This window comes from Saccopteryx leptura, chromosome 8, assembly GCF_036850995.1.
Source record: "Saccopteryx leptura isolate mSacLep1 chromosome 8, mSacLep1_pri_phased_curated, whole genome shotgun sequence".
NCBI lineage: Eukaryota > Metazoa > Chordata > Mammalia > Chiroptera > Emballonuridae > Saccopteryx > Saccopteryx leptura.
Genome location: NC_089510.1, coordinates 23,471,825 through 23,492,721, shown reverse-complemented (window position 1 = coordinate 23,492,721; position 20,897 = coordinate 23,471,825). Strand labels below are relative to the sequence as shown.

Genomic DNA, 20,897 nt, shown 5'->3' with positions numbered 1-20,897 from the left:
CTGGCTTAAGCAAGGGGTCGCTAGCTTGGCTGGAGACCCCCGCTCAAGGCACATATGAGAAAGTAATCAATGAAAAACTAAAGGGCCAAAGTATTAGTTGATACTTCTCATCTCTCTCCCTCTCTGATTGTCTGTCCCTATCTGTCCTTATCTCTTTATCTCTAAATAAATTAATTAAAAATAAAATATAAAAAAACATAGTTTCTTTGACACAGAAAATCTACTTTTAAGATTATATTAAAGGTAAACTATCAGACTCATACAACTATGAAGGTATTGGATGCTTTACACATTTGTAGAAAATATTGAAAAAGTAGAAATAATAATAACATGTCCTAATTAGGCATTGGTTAAAAAATGGTAGAACTAGAAAATAGACTATGTCAAACAAAAATATGAAGATTATTATTTATTTTTTTTTTTTCATTTTTCTGAAGCTGGAAACGGTGAGGCAGTCAGATAGACTCCCGCATGCGCCCGACCGGGATCCACCCGGCATGCCCACCAGGGGGCGATGTTCTGCCCATCTGGGGCGTTGCTCTGTTGCATCCAGAGCCATTCTAGTGCCTGACGCAGAGGCCACAGAGCCGGCCACAGAGCCATCCCCAGCGCCCGGGCCATCTTTGCTCCAATGGAGCCTCGGCTGCGGGAGGGGAAGAGAGAGACAGAGAGGAAGGAGAGAGGGAGGGGTGGAGAAGCAGATGGGCGCTTCTCCTGTGTGCCCTGGCTGGGAATCAAACCCAGGACTCCTGCACGCCAGACCAACGCTCTACCACTGAGCCAACCGGCCAGGGCAAGATTATTTATTGACAGTGAACTATGTTCAAGAAATATATTGCTGATAAAATAGGTTACACAATGGTATTATGAATAATCCCATTATAATTATGTATTCATATATATATATAAACAATACAATATCCCCTAATTTTTGTGAGCATAATTAGAATATTTCCAAATAAATATGAAGCGATACAGTATCTCCTAATGTTTGTGAGCAGTATATATATTTGTATATACGTGTGTGTGTATATATATATATGGAAGACTGACTTACAAACTTACAAATGTTCTTTGCAGGTGGCTCAATTTTGGATGACTTTTCTCCTTTTTAATATTTGTTTGGAAATTTTTATAATATTAACATATGTTAGTTATAGAAATATTAATTTAGAAATGCTTTAAAACTATCTGTAGTTGGATGGGGTTACTGAGAATTTAAACATCCTACTTAACAATGTCTCAATCATGATGGAAAGATGGTAACTATAAAACTACCAAGACTTCAGACATGTGAAAACCTTGCTGTCATTTTAAGCGAAGTATTAAATCAACGTATGGAATATCAGACAGTATCACTAGCATCCTCATAAACAGTAATCATCTATTTTCCTTATAAGTAATAATATTTTAAGTTAAAGAATAAGTTTCCTTTGGATAAAGATGTAAATGACAAGGCATTGTGGGTCATAATATCTATCTACTTGCAAGTTAACATAAAACATAAGTGGAAAATAAAGATAGAGAAAAAATAATAGTTACTCACTCTTGTTGTATAAGCAGCTTCTGGGTCATCTTCTAGAACACGTGAAAGTCCAAAATCAGAAACCTTACACACCAAATTGCTGTTGATCAAGATGTTCCGAGCGGCGAGGTCTCGGTGAACATAGCCCATATCTGAAAGGTACTTCATGCCAGATGCTATCCCCCGAAGCATCCCCACTAGCTGGATGACTGTAAACTGGGCATCATGTTTCTGAGAAGTATTTCAAATGCACAATTAAGATGTGTTGTATGTCTTGACAATATACCTTGGTTAAAATGTCACATACTGACATATACATATCCCAATACCAACTATATATTTTAGTTCTAAGCATCCAGCTTAACAATATATGTGAATAAATGTATACATGTCTAGAAAATTATACCACAGATGCTGCATTACTAAATAATTTGAACAAGAAGTACCTTAATATCCTTTAACTTCAAGTTCAAACTTGAACTATACTCCTGTTTATGAGACACACTAACTCCTCAGAAATTTCAGTTCAGAAACAACAAAATGAAATGGATCTTACGGTTATTTAAGATTTTTAAAAAAATTATTTGTATGACTGAATATTTATTATTCTTCCTAGTTTTCTAGATATTTCATTAATTGCTTTACATAAAGTAAAAGTTAAAATTTAATTATCAAACTTAACTAGTTCAAGATCAGTCAAAAATATGTATATATATTTACTGAATACATTTTTTTTACATGATCTTGAATTACAGGTTATAAAATAGAAAGCAGTATTACAACATAAAGGTGGAATAATGGATTTAAAATGCTTCCAATTTACTTGGATTAAAATAGAAATATATAGTTTAGATGATATATAGCAGGAATCAGGAACCTATGGCTCACAAGCCAGATGTGGCTCTTTTGATGGCTGCATCTGGCTCGCAGACAAATCTTTAATAAAAAAAATAACATTAAAAATATAAAACATTCTCATGTATTACAATCCATTCATTTCCTACCGCTCATGTTCATGGTTGTGGGTGGCTGTAGCCAATCACAGCTGTCCTCCGAGACAATACCAAATTTTTATTGGATAATGTGCAATGTATACGGGTCGTTGTATGGCTCTCATGGAATTACATTTTAAAATATGTGGTGTTCATGGCCCTCTCAGCCAAAAAGGTTCCTGACCCCTGATATATAGGTAAGTAGATATATACAATATAATTAATACATATATACATTCATATGTAGTACATACATAAACACACACATAAGTAAAAAAGTCCATGTCTAGTTATATCAACATGAACAATGATATTTTAAAAGAATATTATTATAATTTTAATTTCTTAGTTTGAAAAAAATGGTTTTGAAACATGCCTGGAAAATAATTTCTAATAAAATTTAAATTTGGCTCATGAATATTAAAATTTTAAAAATATTTATATATTTATTCTTATGTGAGAGGAGGGGACATAATGAGACTAACTCCCACATGTGGCCCATCTAGGGCCGATGCTCAGACCAACAATGCTCAGTGCCTGAGGCCAATGCTGCAATCTATTGAGCCACTCTCTGTGAGAAGGAAAGAGGGAGAGAAGGGTGAGAGTCAAGAGGAGAGAAACAGATGGTCACGTCCATTTCCAGTCAGGTCATTGTGTGTCCTGAGCAGGAATCAAATCTAGGGCATTCATATGCCAATCCAATACTCTATCCATTGAGCAAATCAGCCAGGGTGAATATTAAATTTAATAATATAATTTCACATGCATACAGAATTTAGAGTTTTTCTATAATAATGAATTTTACTATCTATCTATCTATCTATTTATCTATCTATCATCTATCTATCTATCTCTATTTATATAGTACTGTAAGCACCTTGGGGGACAGGTTCTATGTATAATATTTTTGTGTTGCTTGTAGGGACTGGTGGTTGACAACGTAAAATTTTTTATGCTTTTGAATATAATGTTTGTTCTAAAATGATGTCTCTGAATTGAAAATATTTTGACATATGCTTATTTATTTTTATTTTTTAGTGGACAGCACTATGTGAGAGATAGATGTCCCATCTTAGAGCAGTCTGAGATTATTTTAAAGAAAATGAATATATTTACATCAATGTCATGTATATCTCACTTTAAGATTATTTTTATTTTATATGATGTAAATCTTGACAGTATGGAAAGGCTGAAGAGGATTGAACAGATTTATTTTAAAAATATAAACAATTAACATTTGAAAGTTTTAAGATAGCGATTAAAATGTACAATCTTCCTCTTGTTATATATTTAATCTCAGCAAATTTCAATTTTATTTTGAAATTTAATTATCTAATTGTCTTCTGCAATATATCAGAGGCTGTGTCCAACATTTTCAATAATTCATTCCATATTTATGTATGCATGTACGTAAATAGAAAAAGTTAAGAGATATATAAATGTATATAAAAATCTTCTACTTACACGTAAGAAACTGTCCAAGGAACCATTCTCCATGTATTCTGTGACAATCATAACTGGTTTACCTAGATATATGGTAAATCAAATATATAATCATCAGTAGAGTTTAACAAATATGTAATGAACATATAAAATACACATTAAAACACCTGATGAATTTAAAAAAATGTAAAAGTTTTACCCATTTTTCCAATTTTGCAAAGTTGCAATGAAAAATTAAATTTCAATAGAAAATATTTTTTTAGAAAAAAATTGAAGATTTATAATGAAAATAAGAACCCATAATAGATGAGATCTAATTGGTTTATTTGGCATGACTTTCCATGAACACAAATTAAGGCCTTTTCTTCACTTTAATTGCATCTTAGCTGATCTATAAAATCAAGTATTTCTGCCTTTAAACTCATGATACAACCAAGAATTCTACAATCATTTATATTTTCTACAGGTATTTACAGAGCTATGTGCTAGGTATTTTCTTATGCTGGTTAGTCAGAAACAAGTAAATCAAAGTCCCTACTTTCATGGGTTCAATATGTGAATTGTACAATACAATTAAGACTACTAATTATAATGTCGTGGGTTCAATATGTGAATTGTACAATACAATTAAGACTACTAATTATAATGTTTTTATCTGTATTCAATTAACAAGTTAAATTATAAAAATTCTTTCTATGTTTAAAAAAAATAAAATTGCTGTTGGCAATAACTTATAATAACCATTTTGAAAATTTGTGGCCTTAAAAATTATTAAACTCTTTACCAAACATTTAGATGTATTTAGATAGCACTTATTACATACAAGATTGTGGTTTAATTATATAGACTGACATTATAATTTCCACTTTATACATAAGAAAATTAAGATATAAAAATCATAATTTACTTATACAACATTACATAGTTATTAAGTTATAAAGCCAACAATTGAAACTTGAATGTTATTTTGAAAATTTATACTGAGAAAAACATTGAATGTATAAAAAAAGCATTAGACAGAAAGGTATTAAATATACAGATATATAGATCTACAAGTAGAATATATATATATAGTCTAAATGAAAATGACTGAAGACTGTAGAACTTTAAACAATTGTTATGTGATAATATTACATGAACAAAGCTGAAAATGTATAACTCTACATACATTATGACAACAACTATGAAGATAAGGAATATAAAACCAACATTTCAAGTAGGAAAGGATATATAAAAAATGTCCTTTGAATCCTTGATACATAGAAAATGAGTAATTTTTTCATATTTAGAATTATGTAGTATTAAATTAGTGTTTGATATATATTTCATTACTTCATCTTCATATCATCCTTATGTTTTAATAATATCTATTATTCCAATTACTGTTTTTTGAACTGGAAACTTTGGTGATTTAGGAAACTTGTTGAGGTCACACACTTAGCTAGTACACAGCAGATCACCAACACAGTTGTCTCTAATTTCAAAGCCTACAGATACTACCACGCTGTAATTCTCTTCATTTATTGTTACTATAATATTGTTTTAATTATAAAACCATCATGTTACAAAAATATGGACAATCATTCCTCTTTCACATCTAGAAGACCTGAGTTAAGACTTGACTGAATGCCATTGGAGGACCTGGAGCAAATAATATATTTTTCACAAACATCCATCCATACCTAACTGAAGAGCACACATCATTTTTTCTCATAAACTCCTTTATAAGGCTGTTTGCCATTCTGATAATAGAAAATAGTTATCTTTGATTTTTTTCCTTTCTTAGGTGAAAACTCTTACTACTCTTAATTCATACTGTTTGTGAATTATGGATTAGTACCAGAAGGTTATAATTCTTATATTAAGTATTTAAATGCTTCCCAAGCTGTGAATCTTATTTATTAAAACATGATAAAAATTATTTAAATTTTATAACATTTCTCAGATAATTTCCATATATGTAACCATCAATTGATATGTTAATCTATTTTCCATTAACAGAGTAATTTAGTTATATATTTTGGGTAACATTATATACATATATAGCATCATATGATGTTAATCTGATAATGTCTAAAAAGTTATTTTTAGCTAAAACCTTAAACCATCAGAACTTGCTTTTTCAAAATTCTAATTGAGCTATGATTTGAAATTATTAAAGTAAAAAAGGAAGAATCAACATCTCTTTGGAAACTTCTATCTCTCCTGAACTGAAAAATTAAATATCTAAAGACTGATTCCAGAGAATGCATGAATAAATGAATGAAATTTTGCATATGCATGTTCTCCATAAATCACTATTAACTTCTATGTTCCTTTCTTAACACAATTCTAGAAAGAAAGATATGTAACAAAATTCAGTGCATACCTTAAATGTAGTCACAGATATTTTTCCTCATACAGCCAACTCTCAGTTACAGTGGCCAGTTATTGTGTTTGTATACAGTACTACCCAGACCTTTGCTTATCTGTCTTCCTTCTGGATTCCAGACTTAAGAGCATTTTGTTTCTTGTTAACATGTCTAGTAGAATGTTTGGCAAGGGAAATAAAAGTAGCTGAAAAATCAAACCAGTCAATTAAGCCAAAGCCTTATGACCATTCAGAAATAAGATCAGGCTGCATTTAGCTCTATAATTTAGGTATTTATAAACATGTCAGTTAAAATGGGCAAGTTTAAAAATGTGGTTTACATTAAGTTCAAAGATTCAGCAAACTCAAGTGTACAGACAAAGAGTAAACAGAATCACAAATGTTCTACCTTGGGAAGCTGTATCTTTACTTAGTTTTTTTCATGATTTTGATTATGATGAATGAGGTTAAAGGAAAAGAGATGCAATAATTGTGAGAACTAGTTCTACCATGTATAAAATGCACTTGGAAATCATGAAATACCAGCTCGTCCTCATAAGATGCAGGTATTTCCACTCAAGTTTATATACTCTTTTATGTGTATTTTTATTTAGAAATGACATCATCATTAAGAGCTTATTTTACTGCCTTTAGAGATTCTCAACTATGTCTGAATAGACATCCTGAGCTCAATGACATTATTACTGCATGACTGGCTGAAATAAAATTTTATCAAAATGAGAAAAACAAAATTTGCAGTAGAATTTTGTTTTTGTTCTTAAAATTATTTATGAATATAAATAAAGTCATGATTTTTTTCATACTTAAAGGCTTAAGAGAAGCATATGAGTCTGTTACAATCAGTTCATTTCCCCAACTATCCTTAGTGGCTCAGAGATATCACTAATCATTGGATCACTGTTTAAAGACAGAAGAAATGTGATTTAAAATGTCTAAGAACTCAAGGTTCAGCACTAATTCACCACAGCCTTTCTAATCACCTTTTCTATATATATAAAAGAGTAGGATTGATGTAGTATATAGCAATATATAGAAATTTTTACTACAATTATCAAATAAATGTTATTTTAAAATATTTTTATGCAAACAAAAATAATCAACATTGAAATACTATGAATTTTGAAATTTAATTCATTTGCAAAAGAAATGTTCTTAACTCCTGTTAACAATAATTGTGTCTTACATATTCATGTCTTAATTTCAAAAGTCTTAAATACTCTCTATTATGTGAATGTGATTTATAAAATCAGAATATTTTACCTTAGTCCATATTCATTATCAGTATCATATAATCAGAATCAGAGTGGAAGCAAAAAAAGTATACTAAGCAGGAGAAAGAAAACTGAAGAAAATGACAAAATATGCTTCTTCACTAGTCACAGAAAGTAAGTCTAGCATCAACTTTGATTAGAAAAAAAAAAGGTTCTGCTTATAAATTTTCATGTGTTACATAACTTGCTGATGAAAATATTGCAACCCTACTGATTTGGACTATCTTTCTGTGCTTTTTCCGTTAAATAATATAAAATACAGGACAATCTTTTCAAAATTCCATTTTAATCAAGACATTATTCATGTTAAGAATGATCCTATTCTATCTCCTGGTCTCCAGTTAATGAGCACAGGGGCCAAGTCCATTTTGTCTTTAGTTCTATATTGAGCACCTAGCAAAGTGCTATTTACAATTGATCGTAACATTTTGGTCATTTCAGGCTGGCTTTATAATTAGGCTAAATAAGCTTTTCCATGTCTTTTTTAACCTACCATACTCTATCAATATTAACACATCAATGTATTATACTCAGCTGTCTTTAAATTTCCTTAATTTAATTATGTTAATTTGAAATAAAATTTAATACCTTTAAAGACAAGAACAATATTTCTACTCTCCGTTATTCTAGTCAAAGCTGATTTGTTGAGTAAGCGCAATGACAATTAATTAATATTGTAATCTGAATGTGCTCAGTTTGATTTTTGCAAAGATAGCTTAGTTTCATTTTTCTTTTTAAGCTTTCTACCTTTTATTTTATTTATTTATTTATTCCTGTCTAATAGTAAAAATTAATACTTGAGGTATAATAATGAATTGAAGTGACTGTAGTGGGTTTCTTGTTTCTACTTATAAAGAAATTATTTTGATGTTTCACTGCTGAATATGATGTTTGTAGTTTTTTTTTTATTTTGTTTTGGGGTATTTACATACATTTATCATGCATACTTATATTTTATGTATGATGTACTTAAAGTACTTTAAATTGTTTATTTTCTGCATATATTGAGATTGAGTTTTTTTATCTCTTACAGTTGTGACTTTCTTAAAGGTTAAATATAGAAACAACTTTGCATTCATGGAATAAACTAAACTTGGGCATGATATTTCCTTTTTTAACAGATTGTTATCTATGGCTTTATATTTATTATAGTGTTATTGAACTTCTATTACACTGATCTGTTACTTTTCTTTCTGCTAAGATTCTTGTGTGGATTGGTATCAAAGTATCATTAGTCCCAGGAGTTAGGGCTGTTTTTTCTCATTCTGCAAGAGTTTGTGTAAGATCAGAACTATTCAGACAGTTATACAAATATGTAATTATATTTCTTCTTTCTTTAAGGTAGTTATGGTATTTTTAAACTACCAATTTTTAAAGGCAGTATTTAGGCATATGCATGCTTTGAAATATTCTGTAAGCTAAATTTGATCTTTCAAAACTATCAAAAATGCATTTTATTTAAATGATTGAGAAACATAAACAACATATTTGTTTGTAGTTCAAATGGGGCCAATTCAACAAAGAAACGTGAATGGACGGTGTTAAAAAAATGAATGTTATTTAAGCATGTAAAAATAGCATTTCATGTCTTATTTTATCTCATATATTGAGTAGATTTTTTTTTTTTTACTTTTGCTGATGTGAGCAATGTAGGTAGAATCAACTGATTTATTGGTTATTCTGACAAACTATCTGTAAATTATTAATAAAATAAATGGCTATAGAGTGTATATTAAGAGTATAACATGGAGTGTACTACCTTTGAGACAAGTGCAAAAGAAAACTTTTAAAGAGAAGCAAACAGAAAATAGAAAGAATTTGGCATTGCCACTGAAGAACGGCATCTTATTCCAGCAATGCTTCCTTATCATACGTGGAAGAGATAGAAACGCTTCAGCAACTCTGTTTTCTTGTGTAAAGTGGATGCTCACAACAATATAGAAATGTTACAATTATGAGAAGTCATTTTAGTGTTCTGCTCATGGCATTCCTTAATAACGCAAGTTGACAGTTAAGTTGCATTATTGATTTTTAAAATTTTCAGTCCCTTCTCCAAATAACAGAGAGCAATCAATCTTATCTAATACAATTCCTTCTATTTTATTAAGTGAAAAGTGGACAATGGAGGTCTTCTTGGAGTCTGAACATCATTTGACTAATGGTGTGATGGCAGAAATATCAAACATTTGCTTTAAAAAAGTTTCATCTTTTTGAACTTCAACTAAAATTGATAACACATGTTAGTGCCAAGCTCTGAGCAGAGTCTGTACCCCCAGCTTTCTGCTCCTTTGAGATCAGAGACTCTCTCACCTTCTCTATTTAAGACCATCAGGCTCAAAATGTACCATTAAAATTGTTTATGGCTGTATTTAAATAAGTGAAAATATAATGAGTGAATAAAGTGCTTTCTTTAAATGTGTTGAAAATGATACATTATAATAGACCTAGTACTTCAAAACACATAATTAATAACAATAACAAAATGAATTATCTTTGAGTAAAAAATAATTGTTTTCAAGTATCTACTTCTGTACTCTCAAGATTAACTGGTAAAATCTCAAACTCACCAGCAGTGGTAATTTAGATTTGCATAGCTCTGTTCCACTTAACAATGTATTTCTGTGTAATATTATTTGATTGTTAAAGTACCTGGAAGTAGTAATATAGAACTACTAAATCCTTGTTATAAGTGAAGAAAGTGAGTCTCTGTGAGTGGTCTAATTTGCCAGAGGTCTCATAACAAGTATGGTTCAGTAGGAACTTGAACTTTGACCTCTGATTCTTCATCCAGATACCAATTGTATTTTTTCTTTAAATACAATTTTGTTCATTAAATTAAAAACTCTGTATCACTCTAGTTGTGTGTGTGTGAGAGAGAGAGAGAGAGAGAGTGTGTGTGTGTGTGTAGGTTCCATAGCTTATTAGCTCTTTTAAATGGAAGATCATTTGAAATTCAGTCTTCAGCCTATTGTCTTACTGATTCACAAATGACGCTCCCTGCAGTACAAAATAAGTGAGTGGGAAGAAACCACAACACTTGTTCATAGCTTTTCTTAAAGCAAGTTACTGTATTTTTATGGCAGGAGGGAGAAAAAGTATTAATACAGTTTCTAATGAAGATACATATTTACCCAATGAATGCCTACTGTGTTTTGTAGAAACAAAATAAACCAATAGCCCTGGCCGGTTGGCTCAGCGGTAGAGCGTCGGCCTAGCGTGCGGAGGACCCGGGTTCGATTCCCGGCCAGGGCACATAGGAGAAGCGCCCATTTGCTTCTCCACCCCTCCACCACGCTTTCCTCTCTGTCTCTCTCTTCCCCTCCCGCAGCCAAGGTTCCATTGGAGCAAAGATGGCCCGGGCGCTGGGGATGGCTCTGTGGCCTCTGCCCCAGGCGCTAGAGTGGCTCTGGTCGCAACATGGCGACGCCCAGGATGGGCAGAGCATCGCCCCCTGGTGGGCAGAGCGTCGCCCCATGGTGGGCGTGCCGGGTGGATCCCGGTCGGGCGCATGCGGGAGTCTGTCTGACTGTCTCTCCCTGTTTCCAGCTTCAGAAAAACGTAAAAAAAATAAATAAATAAATAAAAAAATAAACCAATAAATATTTGTTCTTTGTCATTTATGCAAGAAACTAAATACGAAAAAAAAATGCTATTGGTAGAGACAATGTTCTTTCATTTTTATGTTTTTGTTGTTGTTGTTGTTGTTAGGAATTTGAAGGTATATTGGTTTAGTCATTATATAGTCTCAGGAAACAAAGAAACTAATAGAAATGTATTGAATGACTTCTGGTGACAAAATTGTCTTATTTACATGTCGAATGCAATGTATTTCCTTTATGCTAAGGCATTTTGATTTTCTCTCCTATGTTACAAAGCGCCAGACTTAGAACTTTTAAATAGGCCAGCAAGAGAGATCATAATCTAACTATGTCTGCTGTTCTCTTCTGTCTGCACTGTATGGAATGACTGTGATTTATACAGTCACATTTGGCAGCTTCTTACATGCCTATTTGACTAGGGAGATATATCAAATGTAGAACTTTTACACTAAAAATAAGGCAGTAGTAATCCATATTTGAATTTTACACAATCAGACTTGAATAAGACATTAAATGCATACTACCAACAATATTTAAAGGTCATTTTTTTTCTTAATGTGTTTTCCCCCCTGCATTTTGGTTTTGGGGATTATTTTATGGATACCATTGTCAGGTGATCATAATTCATACTTGAATATTTTACTTCTATATCTAAAGAAAACCTGCACAATTATTGTGGTGTCATGTTTCTTAGAATTCAGTAAATGAATTTATAAGAAACAGCTAGCAAAACATAACAACTTGTTGTTTACAAGAATTCTTAACACTGGAAGCAAAAAAAAAAAAATCAACTCAGACTTGGTAATATATGAGAGCCTATCAATGGGCTTAACGTTAAACCTAATATTTACTCTGATATTTACATACATATTATGCTTTCTCAATTGTTAGTGTTGAATAAATTAGGTGATAATTTTTCCCATGTTAAAATGTAACCATTTTTTCTATTGCTCTGAGTGCTGCAAGCAGTTACACAAAAAGTAATTTTGAGGGGGGCGAGGAGTGTAGAAAGAGGTAGAAGAGGGTATGGAGGGAAAATGATGGTGAATGGAGACTGAACTTGGGGGAGTGAACACACAATATGGTGTATGGAGATGTATTGTAGAATTGGGCACCTGAAACCGGTATGATTATGGTAACCAGTGTTACCCCAATAATTTAAGTTAATAAATAAAAAGGAAGAAATGAAAGAAAGAAAGAAAGAAAGAAAAAGAAAGAAAGAGAGAGAGAGAGAAAGAGGAAGGGAAGAAGGAAGGGAGGGAGGGAGGGAGGGAGGGAGGGAGGGAGGGAGGGAGGGAGGGAGAGAGAGAAGGAGAGAAGAAGGAAGGGAGGGAGGGAGGGAGGGAGGGAGGGAGGGAGGGAAGAAGGAACATGCATTCAATTAAATGAACCAACACTGAAGGAAGACCTATTTGTAGAAGAAATGTTCTTTAGTTTTTATTTATTTTTATTGATTTGAGACAGAGAGATAAACATCAGCTTGTTGTTTTACTTATTTATGCATTCTTTGCTTGATTCTTGTATGTGCCCTGAAAGGGCATCAAACCGGCAACGCTGGCGCATCAGGACGATGCTCTAACCAACTGAGCTATCTAGCCAGGGTTAAATACAGTGTTCTCTTATTTATTCTTTCTTTTATTCATTCAACCAATGAATCAATAAATCAATCTTTTATTCCTTAAAATTGTTAAATCAAGTACCTATTGTGAGTCAAGTTCCGTTTTAGTCACTGATTATCAAATGACATGGATCTTGCCTTTTATTAGAGTTTACATTTTGTTTGAGGTGTTAAAGGTTATTAATTATCCACAGAAAGTTTCTGAAGTTTTAAGGATGCTTTGCTACGACCAAAATTTTAGGGAATATTTAAAATACAAAATAATATATCAAAAAAAATAATAAAAAGTAGAAACCCAGTTTTGTTCAGAATTTGTGATAGTGATGAAAGCAACAAAATTCCCAATGTTATAGCTGACATTTTCTAGTTAGATAAGCTACTTGTTCTTTAGTTATCATTTGTTCAAATGTAAAATGACATTATATTTAATTCACATGGTATTGGTAAGAATAAAATATTCTCCATAGAACAATGTTGGACACATAGCAGTCAACTCAGAAAGAAAAACTTATAAAAGTTGAGAGTTAAAATATAAACAGTTACATTAGTTTAAATGTGTTTCCTCTCCCAATGGGGTTAGAGATATGAAGGTCTACTACTTGGTAAGGATGCTATGGAGGAGAATAAATGACTAATCCACTATCAAAACAACACTAATATACCATTCTATTTCATGGATATTAAGTAGTTTGCATTTACCCTCAAGAAACAAAGGATTCATACAGTTTCCCAATCCTTACTACTAACAATATTTTGATTATTAATTTAAAAAAAATTTAAAGATTTCTTTTGTCAGAAACTATTTCAGCTTTACTAATAGTATGGCCTAATTTTTAGTTGTACAGAGAGAAAAAATGATTTTTATATAATTTAAATTGTGCTTACACTTTATGGTTAAATTCTTCTTACATTGTTAAAATTCTTAATACATATATATATGTATATATAAGAAAAATCTAAAGGATATCAAATTATACTTTGATTATATCATGGTTTTCTGAGGAAAGAATTGCATTTTTATGAGAATAGGTATCAGTGACATTAGAAAAGTGCTCTGTGCAGTGTTATAGAAAAATATCACTGTGAAAAATATAATGTGTAATGTTTATGAGCATCTACAGAATACGTAAATGTGGTATCAATGAATTGGTCCTTAAAGGATGCCAAATGCCTTACCAAATGTTATCTTTCATTCTAAAGTCTTTGCTGCCAATTTAGCTTATTCTTTATTTTGTGCTCTAAAATCTTAAGGGGGAAAAAAAAATTCCCAGAACATTCTTAAAAGATTTCATTGGGATTGGAGCCAAAAATCACATAGTTGCCTCCTGGGATTCCCTGTGAGTCTGGCTGGAGAAAGCATCAAGGAAATCAGTCAGATCTCTATCACAGGCAGGGAGCCAGAGGTTCCCCAGACAAGGCAAGACTCCATCTGGGACTGTAGATCACAATTATTTAAAATCCACAGAGAACTGGGAAAAGGCCTTGGGTCTAATGTGATCCCAATCTTTACAACTCAGATGTATTCCACAACTCCCATAATTTTCCTAAAGCTGGGGGGATGGGGAAGATTTGGAAACGTAAATGAAACTGGTGAACAATAAAAAAAAAAAAAAAAAAAAAAAAGGCAGCTCGCTGGGAGTTCCTGACAATTTCTGTCCAAATTGAATCACTGTTTTTCCTTGCTACTCTACATAACAGAAAGTTCTCCAAAATTTACTTCTTACCTTTCTTTTTAATCAGCATGCTTTAAAATGGTCCAATGTTTAGCTGCTAAAATCGTTAAAGCTCTTTAAGATCATTGTCCATGTAATACTAGTGAAATATCTTTGCTCTCTTATCAAAGAAAGGTACGTTAATCTTAAATTTGTCTTTTTTTGACTGACAGATACCTTTAAAAAAATCAGATCTCTTAAATTATTGAGTTTGGATTTAAACGACCTCTGCTCAACACACACAAAAGTCGATCTCACGACTTTACTTACTTTTAGTAACAACTCCCTCCAGTCTAATGATATTAGGATGGTCAAACTGTCCCATAATGCTTGCTTCTCCCAGGAAGTCTCTCCTTTGCTTTTCAGTATAGCCCACTTTCAAGGTCTTGATGGCCACTGAAATCTCTTTTTTCGATGGAAGCTTTAAGCGACCACTGCACACTTCTCCAAATTCACCTGTTAGAATGAACACAGAAGAACAAAACACAACAAAAATTATATAATAAAATTTCAGTAGAAAACAATTGTTTTCCCTTATTCTTTTTATTCCAAATATTTATACTTTTGGATGGAAAGACGTATACTGCAGGCCTCCAAATTCTTCTGGAAGCTAATAATTGTAGACTCCCTAAGAATTCGTGGGACACCCACACTTTAGTAGTAAATGGACCTTCTGATAAGCTTCATATGTTTTATTTAAATTAAATTTTATTTTATCATCTTTATTTTTTTTAAGTGAGAAGAGGAGAGATAGTGAGGCCGACTTACGCATGGTCCCTGACAGTAATCCATCCAGCAACCCCATCTAGGGCTGATGTTCAAGAACCAAGCTATTTTTAGCAACTGAGGCTGATGTGCTCCAAAGGGAGATATCCTCAGTGCCTGGGGACACCCTGTAACCAATCTAGCCATTGGCTTCAGAAGAGGAAGAAGGAGAAATGGAGAGAGGAAGGAGGGAGACTCAGATGGTTATTTCTCCTGTTTTCCCTGACTGGGAATCAAACCTGGGACATCTATACACTGGGCTGACACTCTATCCACTGAGACACTAGCCAAGGCTATTTTAATTTACTTTCTACTCTTTTAAAAAATTATTTATTAAATTTATTAGGGTAAGCCTCATACATTTTAAGTAGCATACTGTAAATTATGCAATATGAAACAATAAGAGGACAACTGAAAACTATAACTATCAGACCTGTTACTCCTTGTTTGCATAGCTACCATTTCTTCAGGGTGATCAAGAGACTAGCACAAATACTATAGATTAAATTTCAGATGTTTCTAACTATTCTGCTTTTAGTAAGAGGGCCAATTTAACTATATAATTAGACCCCCTGAAAATAAGAATAAAACCATCTGCTATCAATTCATTTTATTGGTTTATCAGCCTACTGCACATTGACAAACTTAGTAGCAAAGTTATTTGGGATTCTGAATGGAGAAACATAATTTAACAGTATCAAATAAAAATATTACATTTTTATCTACTAAATCAATGTAGGAATATTTCTTATATTCGATATCTTCAATAAATAAAAAAAACTTGTCTTAAATAAACAATCCAAAATTCATTGAATATAATGTTATTGACTTTTAAATAGTGTAATGTGATTGGTTAAAAAAAAAAATTACCTAGAACTAGTTTTAGTACTATCTTCATGTACATTGTTATGAAAGGTTTTGCTTGTTCAGTAGTTACCTTCCTGAGAGAAGAAACCCTTTACATTATTTCTCTGTCCCCACTGCTGCAACAGTAATGCCACAAAGTAGTGCACACATATAATATTCTGTATTCACAGAAGAAATCTTAATAATGTGAGCATTTTTTCTCAGTTTTGAACAACATTTAAAAAAATTTTGAGCCTGACCAGCTGGTGGCACAGTGGATGGAGCGTCGGACTGGGATGTGGAGGACCCAGGTACGAGACCCCGAGGTCACCAGCTTGAGCACAGGCTCATCTGGGTTGAGCTAAACTCACCAGCTTGAACCCAAGGTCCTGACTCAAGCAAGGGGTTACTCGTTCTGCTGAAAGCCCGTGGTCAAGGCACATATGAGAAAGCAATCAATGAACAACTAAGGTGTTGCAATGAAAAACTAAAGAATGATGCTTCTCATCTCTCTCCATTCCTGTTTGTCCCTAACTATCCCTCTCTCTGACTCTCTCTCTCTATCTCTGTAAAAATAAAATTGAATTGGCAATTGAGAGGATTTTCTTTAAAAAGATTAAGTGTATGCTCAATTTTTAAAATGTTTATGGAATGGAGTAACATTCTGTATCCAAACTTCTCACTAGGAGTTTTTGTACAGGGTCCATACCGTATTGAGAGAGAAGATGTCAAGAAATGAGATATTTCTTCTCTATTTGTTTGTCTAAGTAAGTGCTTTGTCTCAAAAACAACAAGTTGGCTTATTGATTTACTAACTCCATCACTAAAAATGACTTGCTTCTCTCCAGGAAGCTCTAAATTCCACCAGGCTTGACCCATTCTTACAAATTCAGTCTTGCCCCTATTTTCAAAACAATGATGTTTGCTGCTGAAAGTTGTTAAAGTTACTAAAGGTCCAAAAGCAGTTATTTATACATTATTTAATAAGTATTCATCAATTGGCACCGGTATGACAGACACTAACCTAATGATAAACAGGGCAGATCTAATGTCTCCCCTTTGAGGAGGTGTAGAGACGATAGCAGTATCTGTAGCTTGTGTGCTCCATAGGATTATAGAAAGAATTAGGAACAGAACTGAAAACCATTTGTTGATCTTTGTAAATCCATGGGAGAATAAGTCATTACAGTTGCGTGAGTTTTAGGAGGAGAAATTGTGACGCAAAGTAAATCATTATTAGAATTTGTAAGCAATAGTAAGATTTTTTTTTTCTTTACACAGAACTATCTGAACATTGTCAGAGCTCCGGTTTACTTTGTATAAACTTTAATTTGGGGTAAACCATAAGGAGGCATCCATAATAAATTTTTATTTTCTGAAATTTCTGACATTATCATGAGTTGATATTATATAATACATTGCATCTTAAATTTGAATGTCGTCATCACTTATTTGAAGTGTCAAGTCACCTGTCAGTGTACAGGACAGACAGTAGAGAGCTGTTGGACAGAGTATAGATTCTGAAACCAACGTGTCTAGGGTTTAATTCTGTCTCTGTCCCACACTACCTGTGAGATTTAGAGCGAATGTCTTAACCTCTTGTGCCTTTGTCTCTTTATCTATCATATAAGACTACCAGTTATGTCTCAAATAAGGTTTCTGTGTAAAGGAATTAATGTATGTTAAGTACTTAGAGGAGAACCCAGAACACCCAACACATAGTAAATGTTATCTAAGTGTTTCCTCTCTAAGTTCAAAACCACCTTAATAAGAATAAATTATCAATTATTTTGGATGAATATTTGTAAAGGAGATCACTTTGTAACAGTATGTCACTAAGGAGATCAAGGGAAAGAGTCTGAATTTCAAGTGGGCCAATCAATTTCCTCTGTTCTCATTGAGGTATCTGGACACATGTACAAATATATCTACCTTCAAAAGTTCGAAAATGGTGTTTCAGTAATGTTAATTTTTAAAAATTACAAAACTTAGAAAGATGTCTTAGAAAGATACTGCTTGATTTTTAATTCAATAAGTGAGGCAGTGTTCCTCTTTAGAAATAAAATTGGGATTATGCAAATTAGAAAACTCTAGTCTGATTTAAGATACACAATGAAAATTTTCCCAAAGTAAAAATTTTTACACTAATTTTATTTAAAATAGAAGTATATGTGCCTGTGTTTAGGTAGAATTATCTTCTGCACTAGCCTCAAAGCCAATTCTTATTCTACTGTTTTTAAAAATGAAGCATAATAAAAACATATAAGGAACAAGTTGGTGTGTCAGCTAAGCACTATATAAAAATTATCAAATTAACTATCACAAAAATCTTAGAAAAAGAAACGATTGTGATAATCAATGTATAGCATGAAGTTTAAAGTTGGAAAGTACAAGATTCCAATTTTGGTTTTCTAATCAATAGGTATTTGACCATTTGTCTTTCAAATTTCCAGCTTTTGTTTTCTCATCTGGTGAAATGGAGATAAAAATACTTATCTACAAGCCTAATAAAATTAAATATATGTGAATACCTAGCATAGACTAGGAGTTAAATAAATATTTTCTACCTTCAGAAAATTTTAGTATTTAATCTTTGAAATAAGTTTTAGATTAGTGAATGAAATTAAGTATTAATTTCTGTTACACCCATTTCTTTATATTAAATATCTGACTAAAATATACAGAATTAGTCCACCTGTAGAGTTTTTCTGTAAATTTAGTTGACTATGAAAGTTCTGTCATTGACCAAGTTATTCAGCCTTTTAACAATAGACAGTAGTTGCTAATCAATGTAACATATTAATTTTTTTATGTAGAACATTATTTTGAAAAATTGGAAAGGATATAAGAAGTGGGTAAATGTATAAGATGTAAGAAAGGTGGCCATGGTGGATTGTTATTGTAGTTGTGGAAATATGTACATGCTGGTCCATTACACTCTTGCACAATTTCATCTCTTTTTGTAGATTTAAAAAATTTACAAAAAACGTTTCAAAATCTTGATTTCATAATTTATCTTGACAGATACAAACCCTTTAAAGGTTAACCAATACAGACTTGGATTGAGTGTGTACATTATACTGAAGTCTTCCAGGAAGAGCATAACCAACCTTGAAGATATACTTCTTTGCAAAAAAAATAGGTACTGTTTTATTGTCCTTAATGTGGCAAGTGAGAATATTGGCTGCAAGACCCTGAAATGGGTCATATGTTTAATTTTTTATAAATATTTCTAAAGAGAGAAAGAAAAAAGATGATCTTCCTTCATCTTTAATCAGGGATTAGTAAGTAATTCAGTTTAAGTAAATTATCACTTGGTCTCATTTATCAGATAGCATTTTTAATGAGTGTGCTTTGTTTTACACCATTGTGTCATATTTTTCTGGCTTTGTGAATAATATCTGTATATATAAGATTTTGAACAACATCATACGTATGAGGAAGGTCTCAAATTTCAATGTTCCAGTGTGTCTGCCTGGCCTTCTGAACAGAAGTGAGAATTTCCTCCTCAGATCCTTGTGCTGCATATGTTACTGCCACTTCCATTATGGAGGACAAACACTCGTACTCTTACGGGCAACACAGATAAAAGAACAAAACCCTCTGTACCATAGAACAGTCCATGAAATAGAACTGTACAAACAAAAGAGACTAATCAATATATAACACTTTAACTGGATTAACAAAGATGTTTGGTGAATCTATTTACTCTTAAGTCTTAGATTGTGAAAAAAGAAGTAACTTTAGTTTGCTTTTATCAATCACTAGCTGAATATTTTAATATTGCTTACACATGATACATCATTGAGAACATTAGAATTTTTTTTTTTACAATTCTAAAATACATCATCTTTGTATTGTATTTTGTTCACCACCTAAGTCAAATCTGTTTCTAGAAAATTTAGTAAATTATTATTTTATTTAGATAATATGAATTACTCAGATTGTCCTGCTTAATTAGTAAACACTGCTTGAGTTCTAAATACTGCTTGGTATATAGAAAAAAAAAGAGAAAATTGTATGCACATTTGTATAAAGAAGCATCTGTCATAAATACAGTACTTATAGAAAATGTGTTCTGATATGTTATACATAATTCAATGAGCTTATTTTTCAGTCATTCACTTTATTTCTCACATCAACATAACTAGTTTGTGTTTGTTTTTAAAGCAATATTGAAGAATGAGATGATGTAAAACTATTTTTATACAGAATTGTTTATTTTTACTTTTGAGTAGAAGTCTTTCTCAAATGTACACTGCATGTAGTGTGGATGTCCATGTTTATGTCTAAGTGTATAAAAATTATTATTTTATAAATTTCAGTAATTTTTATTGAATATATGCAACAGCTGTTAATAATCACTCCATGGGTGTTTATTTATGAATTTATGATAGAGCAAATTAATGATTAAGACAAAGAGATGTTCATATGAAAACAAATTTCAACATAAATAAATTAATTCTATATAAAGTTACAGGCAAGTATTAAAATGGAGCCCTTCACATTAAACTACCCACTCCAAATAGTCATGAAATGTGTGCTTTTAAAATGTGTCATATACGATTTTATTTTATGTTGTCAATTTTTTAAATTACAAAGAGGATTCTAAAATTACTTTCTTTTTACAAATCCAAAATTTCACTTAATGGGTTTAGTTAAAGTAAAACACACTTTTATCATGTTATCCCTATTTAGCAAAATGGTCTTTGTGACACATGATCAGCGTGGCCATGGGAAGACTGAGCTGTTGCT

General features: G+C 32.0%; 1 protein-coding gene across 2 annotated transcripts in view; it reads right to left on the bottom strand.

Annotated features, from left to right (window-relative positions):
* EPHA3 (EPH receptor A3) overlaps positions 1 to 20,897 on the bottom strand; it is a 396,391-nt gene that overhangs the window by 47,747 nt on the left and 327,747 nt on the right. For both annotated transcript variants that reach the window (XM_066347040.1, XM_066347041.1), the window contains exons 11-13: positions 14,802 to 14,987; positions 3,982 to 4,043; positions 1,547 to 1,756 (exon numbers count right to left, since the gene is read on the bottom strand). In XM_066347040.1, coding sequence (XP_066203137.1) covers positions 1,547 to 1,756; positions 3,982 to 4,043; positions 14,802 to 14,987 — 458 coding nt within the window. The remainder of the gene's footprint in view (positions 1 to 1,546; positions 1,757 to 3,981; positions 4,044 to 14,801; positions 14,988 to 20,897) is intronic.